Source organism: Propithecus coquereli, unplaced genomic scaffold (genome assembly GCF_000956105.1).
Source record: "Propithecus coquereli isolate 6110/MARCELLA unplaced genomic scaffold, Pcoq_1.0 Scaffold22, whole genome shotgun sequence".
Lineage (NCBI taxonomy): Eukaryota > Metazoa > Chordata > Mammalia > Primates > Indriidae > Propithecus > Propithecus coquereli.
In genome coordinates this window covers 2,888,787-2,897,468 of record NW_012147189.1, presented here as the reverse complement: position 1 = coordinate 2,897,468, position 8,682 = coordinate 2,888,787, and the positions used below count along the sequence as shown (strand labels likewise).

Sequence of the window (8,682 nt, the reverse complement as noted above, 5' to 3'; positions counted from 1 at the left end):
ATTTTAAATATTTCAAAACATTTTATAACTAAAAGTTATATGTATGAGATGTTTGTTTTCCTTAAGTTATTGATCTACTTATTAGACTCTTGTTAAAATTATACATTATTTTATTGTGGGATTGCTAATATGGTACAAAGTTACATATTGTAGATTACTTTGAACTCCTTGATTCTGTTTTAGTTCTGAAATGGAGAAAATCATATTGAATCTCTCCGTATAGTTCAAAGCCCATTTACTATATTCTTTGTGCTTGTCATTGTCACAGATTTTTTGTTGATGTAGATATCTTGACAGAAAGGCAGGCTTATATCTACTTCAACTCATATTCAGATCAAAGTTCCTGTCTCATCGTTTTGTTTTGCAGTGGAAGCCCAACTTGAGACTATTCCGTTTTGATATGCGTATTTATAGTCATTAAGTTCTCTGGTGATTGTATTTTCTAACATTTCTGCTCTTTAAAACCCTATTTTTAATGATGCCAATTTTTTCACATTCTCTTTTACCTGTGTCATTTTCCTTTAATTTAATTTTGACAGCCTTATTTTTTCTTCACCTCACCTCCATTTTTCTACATATGCTTTGTATGTGTGTTTACTTATTCTCACCTCCCACTACATACTCCTTCCCTCTTTTTCTCCCCTCCTTTTACTCAGCATGTTTTTGGCTACATCCTGCCTTTCTCCCACCACCCGTCTCTCTAATAGCTTCTTTTAAAACAAAACCTGGTTCTCCCCCTCCTCTCTACACACACACTTCAGTCCACTAACCCCAGTGTTATGATTTAAATAAGCTGAAAAGGGTGGGTGGAGGGGAGCCCTTCACAAGCTACTGAAACCGCTGTGGGCTGCTCCTTGATACTAGAGTGTTCCCTAGCAACACTGCATACCTAATACTGCTTCTTTCTTCCCCCACATCTGATGGTTTACCCAGGCTGTGGGATGAAAGAATCACTTTATAAAAACATTTAAAGCATTTAGTGGTGGTTGGTGGGGGGGTCCTTTTAGTGTCCTTTTCAGTAAAATGTGGCTTCTTTTTAAGATTTTTTTCCCTTGGAGATTTGGGATTTTATTTTATTTTCAGTTTATTGTAGCCCCTCATTGTGTTGTAACACTCTGCCTTGATACAAGGGTATGGCAAGCTATTTCTGTTATGAGAATAACATGACTGGCACAAAGAGCAGCATTCTGTTCACCCCCTGTGGCCAGGCACTAGGACCTGTTTTAATATTAGAGGTTAGAACCAGAGTTCTACCTTTCCCCGTCAGGTGTTTATGGCTTCCTGACTCAGCCCTGTTTCCTCACACATCACTGTCTCTTGCCTATGTAGTGGTATTTTAAAAATGTGTATGTTTGTATGTGTATTTTTAATCCTCCAGTTTAGCTGTTAAGCGTGGTTGGTAATGAAAGCAGTACATGGTAATAAAATAGTCTGAAGAATTTGCCTTTTTTCTAAAATAAGAAAAATTTTTACCAGCCATTTGTGTCTGTAGATTACAAACTTGAACAATTAACAATGAAGTTATGGCTCAGGACTGAAACCCTGTGCTGTGTTAGGGTATATTGCCTTGTCAAGAGTAATGTAAATTTTCTTGATATGTATAGGATGAGTAAATTAATTTCAGGTATGTTCATAGTAGTTGAAAAAGAAATAAGAATGTGGAATCACTTATGAGTTTAACAGTGTAATTTCAACATGATAATGATCATTACATATTGAAAGATCCCTCAGTTTACAAGTTGTTGCATTAGGTTCCTTCTGCCATGTGCCTTATAGTGTTATGGAACTGGCTAATCACTGTCATTTGCTTGTAGATAATGAGCAGGCACTTTGTTTCAGTTGACTCTACCATTCTGAAAATTCATTAGATTCATCGACTCTCTAAAGTTAGAGAATCATTAAAATACCTGTTTATTGAATCGGGGGTATAGTATAGGATTATTAAAGAATACTAGAATAAAAGTGAACACATCTGGATTTTACTCCTAGATCTGCCCCTAACCTGTTACATTGTCATGAGCAGGTCTTTAACTTTCCTGGATCTAAATGTTCTCATCTAAAAAATTAAGATAATGATATAGTTTTTCATGGGCTCAAATCAGTGTTAAATGATAATGATAACTATAGAATAATGGTGACAGTAGTACTATAATGTAAAATACTGCAAATAGTTCCTGCCTTCATTTTAGTAAGACTCAAGTTTCTGTAGTTTATTAGCACATGTTGTTTCTGGATTTTTATGTTTATTTCTTACATACTTTCAGAACATTACTTCATATCAACTTCTTGGCACCTTTGTTTATGGTTTTGCTCTGGGTAAAACCAATCACCAAAGACTACATTATGAACCCACCACTGGGTAAAGAAAATGTCCCTTTGTAAGTATGGATATTTGAGGGCTAATTTTTGTTTCATTATATAATCACAACTGCTTTCCTAAATGTTATTTGTAAAGTTCTTAAATGATAAATTAGGACACTGTATTTTTCAAACATCAATAGAAATGCTAAAAGATGTGATATAAAATGAAAGCTACAGGCCATCATTTAACCTCGTTGTGATCTTTGTTAATGAATGTTAATGATTATTACCTTGCACTAATATTGTCTTGCATACTTGTGAGTTTTTTCTCTTCTTAAAGTCCAATTGTTGTCATCTGATGTTTTTCTGTTGTCACTGTGCCTATTGTTTAGATACCTTCTGCAGTTTATTTTTTTTAATTGTGAAAATTATGGAGGAAAAAAAGATAATATAAAAGGAAACTCATATACTCATCCCCTGTATTTAACAGTTGTTAACATTTTCCATATTTACTTCATTAATTTTTGGGTTTTGTTTTTTGATGAAGTATTTTTCAATTAAATTAGAGACATAATAATTTTACCTCCAAGTACTTTAATTTGCATCTCCAAAAATTATATTTTTCTACATAACAATATTATCACATGTAAGAAAATTAAAAATAATGCCTTAACATTATAATCTAGTACTAGTTCAGATTTCTCCAGTTAGGTAACTGTATTTTAACAGAAGAAGATGGTAAGGAAACATAGAAACAATTTATTACAAGGCATTAATAACTATACTTGACATGTTAACTCGTTAGCCTTGTGGAACTGTGTTAGAGTATTAGAAAGATTCAGACAGAGGTGGTTCAAACTCCAGCTCTGCCACTCACTAAAACTGTCAGTTAGGATAGATATTTAACTTCTCTGAGTCTCTGTTTCCCCATCTGGAAAATGAAGATAATAGTATCTACCTCACAAGGTTATCATTGGAATTAAATGAAAGAACACATGTAATACAACCAGCTGGAAGTAAGTTCTTAATAAATATTCCTTTCATTGCTTTTCATCATTAAAATTAAAGTAGAAAAATTTGACTCATCATTGATTCCACAGTGCACATTTATGTACTTCTTTTAGATCTGGGTTACCAATTCGTTTGTTTTGGAGTATATAATCAGTGATGACCATGACAGTTTTTTGTTTGTTTGTTTGTTTGTTTACAATTAATTCTATTGAACTAGGGAAATATTCATTGAAGAAGCAATATTTTTTCCCCACATGACTAAACCTTAATGGTAATTTTAACTTGACAGATACCCTAAGTAATTAAATGTCATTCTAAGGATCACAGGTTTCTAGACAAAATCTCAGAGAAACTTCTAATTCATGTCTTTGATGCTAAAAGCATTCCTAATCCTTCCTTGAAATTTGGTCATAGAAATTGGATTTCATATTCCGTAATTATGTTCTCTGATTTTATATTGACCTTAAATTGAGAAAACAAGGAAAGTAGTATTTATGACATACCAGTTATTATGCTAAGTATTGATACTTTACATATTTTATAAATTATTTTTGTAATTGTCTATTGTGGTTGCTCTTCTCATCCCGTTTTAGAGATGAAATAACAGACTCAGAGTTTAAATAATTTGTCTAAGGTTATTCAGCCATATTTGGTATACAGAAAACATTTGGTGGTTATATACTTCCCACTTTCAGCCTGACTAAACTTTGCATGGATTTATTAGTAGTGAATAATTAATAGAAATGGGGATAAGGAACTTTCCTCTTTGTGTATAATTTAATATACACAAATATACACAAAAATACATTAAATTACAGGAAAAATATTGTTCATATATGAAGACTTGAGGTCCTCTTCCTGTAATTTTCTTCCGTCTTTGACCCATCCACACTTTTGACCTGTTGCATAAACAGATGAAACAAAATTGTACACTTTCATGTCTTCTCTCCCCTTTCTTTTTCTTGTATTATTCTTCAACATTATTTCCCCAATTTTTAGTTTAGTTTCTTTTCCTAGGTACTTGCTACTGGACAGAGGTTGGGGTGATAATGGAACCTGTTTGAGGGAGAAGTATTATGAGGTTTTTTTAAAAAAATCTTTTCCCATGTATTCTTTATATTCATGTATTCCACCCTCATGTTCTTAAGAATTTCAGGGAGACCGTGTCCCTGCTAAGTTCCAGGCCCTATCTGACAGAGCAGTCTGCATTTCAAGAGTCGTATTAAGTGCCTGATATGTGCTAGAGATTAGACTAAATGCCAGAGGTGGTCTAGTCATTACTTTCAAATTACTCACAATGTAGTCTTTTTATCAGAGGAGAAACCATGGTCTTTTGTGAACATTAAACCCCAAAAAACTTTCAGAAGTTAATTTTCTCTTCTTTCTAAACCCTTTAGGGAGCCCTCACTAGTGATCTACTTTCTGAAAAGATGTCCTAAGGATACATCTTTTCACATGGAATCCTCACCTTAGCCTTGAGGAATTGCTAGTACTGAGCCAGCTTCAGCACATAGCAGGTTAAGTGAATTGTAGAGGAATCTGATGCATCAGATTTCTTCATAATGTATCAGAATTTTTATTAATAATTTTCCCATGGTCCCAGTTAGAAACTCAGCAGAGTGAAGAGCTCATCCAAATATGTATATAGTCAGACAAAACTATAGCCAATGATAGGTCATTAACTTGATTAGTTTCACAGGCAATCCCTGTGGTTTTCTTCTTTCTTTCCCCTAGTCTCTAGTTTAAGAGCACCCAACTTCTATTTTCATGTCACAGCCAATTTTTCTTCCATAGAGGAGGGTGGATAGAGAAAAGGATCCCAAGTATTTCTCTACATTTTTCTTCTAGATATGTTGCTTCTTATACGTTTACGATATGTTTATCTATCTAGTTCTATTATATAAGTGGAAGTATTGTATAAATAAGTCTATGGCAGGGTGGGGTTCTTTTATGTCTCCAACTGTGGCTAAGAGTAAATTTCTTATATCTTATATGGTGAACATTAACATATAACTATCATGCTAGAATATTGTGGTCTTTGAGAGCACTGTATCAACTTTTTGATCTGTAGAATGACAGAAGCTACATTTGATACTCTGCGACTCTGGCTAATAATCCTGCTGTGTGCTTTACGGTTGGCCATGATGCGTAGTCACCTGCAAGCTTATTTAAACTTAGCCCAGAAATGTGTGGATCAGATGAAAAAAGAAGCAGGGCGAATAAGTACAGTTGAGCTACAGAAAATGGTAAGATTTATACCATAGTCAAAATGAAAAATAGCAAAATCTGTGTTGTTAAAAAAAGAAAAAGAATTTGGTTTCCCTTAATAGACAATAATTAATGTTTTAACACATGGTATTCTTATTGTAAATAAACGGAATAATCTAAAGCTGACATATCAAAGAGACCTTGATCTGATTTTGGTGCTAAATGAAAAAAGGGTCTCAATTCCTCTTCTGCCTTAAGTGCTTTAAGTGGGATACAGTTGGGCCGTACAAAGCTGTGGTACGCCTACCATTGCTAAAAGGCACTGTTCTAATTGATTCGAAAGGCATATAATATATTGTTCAGACTTTATGACTTAAAGGATAGGAAATACTAGTGGCTAAATGTACTTCCTTTAATTCCATGTACTTGAACGTGAAATATAAGTATTTAACTTTATGAGGATTCCAGAGAAGGAAAGGAATAGGAATCCATCCACTCTCATAGTAGAACTATAACCTGATCATGTCTTTTTTAAAGATTTGGTGTTGAGTTACCTGTTTCTGATTCACTTCCATGGTCAGGGGCATTTATGAAGATTTAAACACTTTTTTTGCTTCACCTTTCATATATTTTTATATTCTCCATATTTGACTTCAATCAAATGTGTTCATGTAGAATGGGGATTTAATATTTATTTATGAAGAGTTTATGCTCCTATATGATGCTGTCTCCTATTGTTTAGTTTGATGTTTTAGGTAGATCTTACAGATTTAAGCATTTTGTTGTTGAGATGTAAGTGAATGTATACCATTTGAATTTTAATGATTAATTTCTATGTATACAGAACTAATGTATACATATATATTAATTTCTGTGTATAAAGAACTAATTTTATGGAATCTATTTTAATATTCTCACATTTTAATAACTTATTTTTCAAACAAGGCCTTTCTGAAGTCAGTTTTCAGAAAGGGGACATTTATAATGAAGTGCAAACTTACTAACATCTGTCTTCCTTCTCATGAAAGGATTGCTTATCTCCTAAGCATTCCCGTTTGACAATTACATGAAAGTTTAATTCACTCATAACATGTCAGCTGTATTAGATACTTAAGAATATTGTTGGTTGCAGGTGGCTCGAGTCTTTTATTACCTTTGTGTCATTGCACTGCAGTATGTGGCACCTCTGGTAATGCTGCTTCACACAACTCTGCTTTTGAAAACATTAGGTAGGCATGCCCTGACAACTGGGAAACATCTTTTACTTTCTTCCTATAATTAATAATACTTTTTGCTACCTACAAAGGAGTATGCCTCTTAAAATTGTTTCTCTCTTTAAAAGTTTTAAGAAGAAGCATGGCAAAGTTTTAGCTGCAAAAGTTGATTGATAATCTTGATTTTAAAAAGTGAGGCCCATGTGGTTTTATAACTATGCTTTATTTATAAGAATTGTTTACTAAAGGTTAATTTCTAAATTTATCAAGTAAACTTGAGTGAACACTGTTGATCCTAGTTACTTTTGTGTTCTAAGAGGATGATTTAAGGTTTTGTTAGTGCCTAATATTTAAATTATTACAATTTTGCTTATAAATTTACATAAATTACAGAATCATCTGGTGAATTCTATTTTAGATAACTTACGTTGTGAGGGTAAAGATTTCTCTGTGAAAGAATGAAGTTCTCCTACAATTCTCTTCACTAAGCTATCAAGTCCTGTGTGCTGTTACTGAAGAACTATCTATTATTGCATTGATCATTTCCCCTGGCTTAGATCAGGCAGTCTGCCGTGTGGGGTTTTAAGAAGCCCAAAGGAGCTAAAAGTATTATTTAGGTGTGCTTACTAGATACCATAGAGATAATGATAGATGTAAATGCCCTTTAGGAATCTAAGGAACGTAAAGGGGTAGATAGCTCAATTGTAAATTATGTGACTCATATCCCATCCAATGTAGGAAAGTATATGATGAAAAAATTTCTGGAAGTTATTAATAGTTTCTCACATTGAAATCATAGATAGTTTCTGAGAAAGAAATTTATTCTGATATTCTAGAGGTAGAAAAGATTTCTCAGAAGCTACTGAATCGTTCCCTGTTATTCCAGTAGAGGTAATTGATTCATGTCTTGTACAAGGAAAAAATTGTTTTTATTATTTGACCAGATTTTAGTGCAGTTAATTAAAAGTATATCAGACTTCTTGCTTTTATGTGTACCTTTACTGATGAAGCCAGATAGTCTTGTCAAGTTAATTTTTTAGGAATATAGAATAGAATAAGATTATTATTTTACCCTTTTTTGAACATAAAATATACTGTGTCACTAAACTTCTTGTTAATTTCAAATATAGGCTAAAGAATTGTTTTTTTAATATAAAGCTTTGGAATTAGTTACTTTTCAAGTTTTATTTGTGTCTTGAATTTTCTAGGTAATCATTCCTGGGGGATTTATCCAGAATCTCTGTCTAGCTTGCCAGTGGACAATAGCCTACTCTCCAATTCTGTTTCCTCTGAATTACCATCTGCTGATGGGAAGATGAAGGTAACTGTTACACAAATAACAGTGGCACTGAGCAGCTTAAAAAATATTTTTACTCCTCTCCTTTTTCGAGGACTTCTGTCTTTTCTGACCTGGTGGATTGCAGCTTGCCTCTTTTCTACAAGCCTTTTTGGGCTTTTCTATCATCAGTATCTGACTGTGGCGTGAATCTCAGTTAACAAAAAGGATATACAAGTCTTACTTTAAATTCAAATATTTGTGCCCTTGAAGGGCTGATGAAAACCAGAAGAAAGCAAATACAAAGAAAAAAGAACATATCAAAATATCTTATTTTAAATGTTTCCTCTGTATTCTCAGGGTGAATTAATGTTATAATATTTGAAATCACAGAATAGATTGTTCACTGTTACACTGTGGCATTGGAATTTTATCTCTTTGTATTTACTGATGTGAGAGGGCTATCTACAAGGGTAATGCTTACGATTACCTTGGTTTACAGAAACCTCCAGCAGTCGTCTTTGAAACATCTCATATGACTCCAGTTATTGATTGATTGTGCTTAATGGTATTAAGGTACTCTTAATAGTCATAGTGGTTACCTATAGAACAGTCTTCAACCTGAGCCATGCTTTAGGGGAGGGAAAAGAGCTAAAGTCACTTCTGTTGGTA

At 33.3% G+C, this 8,682-nt stretch overlaps 1 protein-coding gene across 1 annotated transcript in view; it reads left to right on the top strand.

Moving 5' to 3' along the window:
- The window catches only part of TMEM161B (transmembrane protein 161B), a 76,003-nt gene extending 67,680 nt beyond the window's left edge, over positions 1 to 8,323 (top strand). The window contains exons 9-12 of the mRNA XM_012644757.1: positions 2,255 to 2,378; positions 5,384 to 5,558; positions 6,653 to 6,749; positions 7,943 to 8,323. Coding sequence (XP_012500211.1) covers positions 2,255 to 2,378; positions 5,384 to 5,558; positions 6,653 to 6,749; positions 7,943 to 8,220 — 674 coding nt within the window. The 3' untranslated portion in view covers positions 8,221 to 8,323. The remainder of the gene's footprint in view (positions 1 to 2,254; positions 2,379 to 5,383; positions 5,559 to 6,652; positions 6,750 to 7,942) is intronic.
- Positions 8,324 to 8,682: the final 359 nt, after the last annotated feature.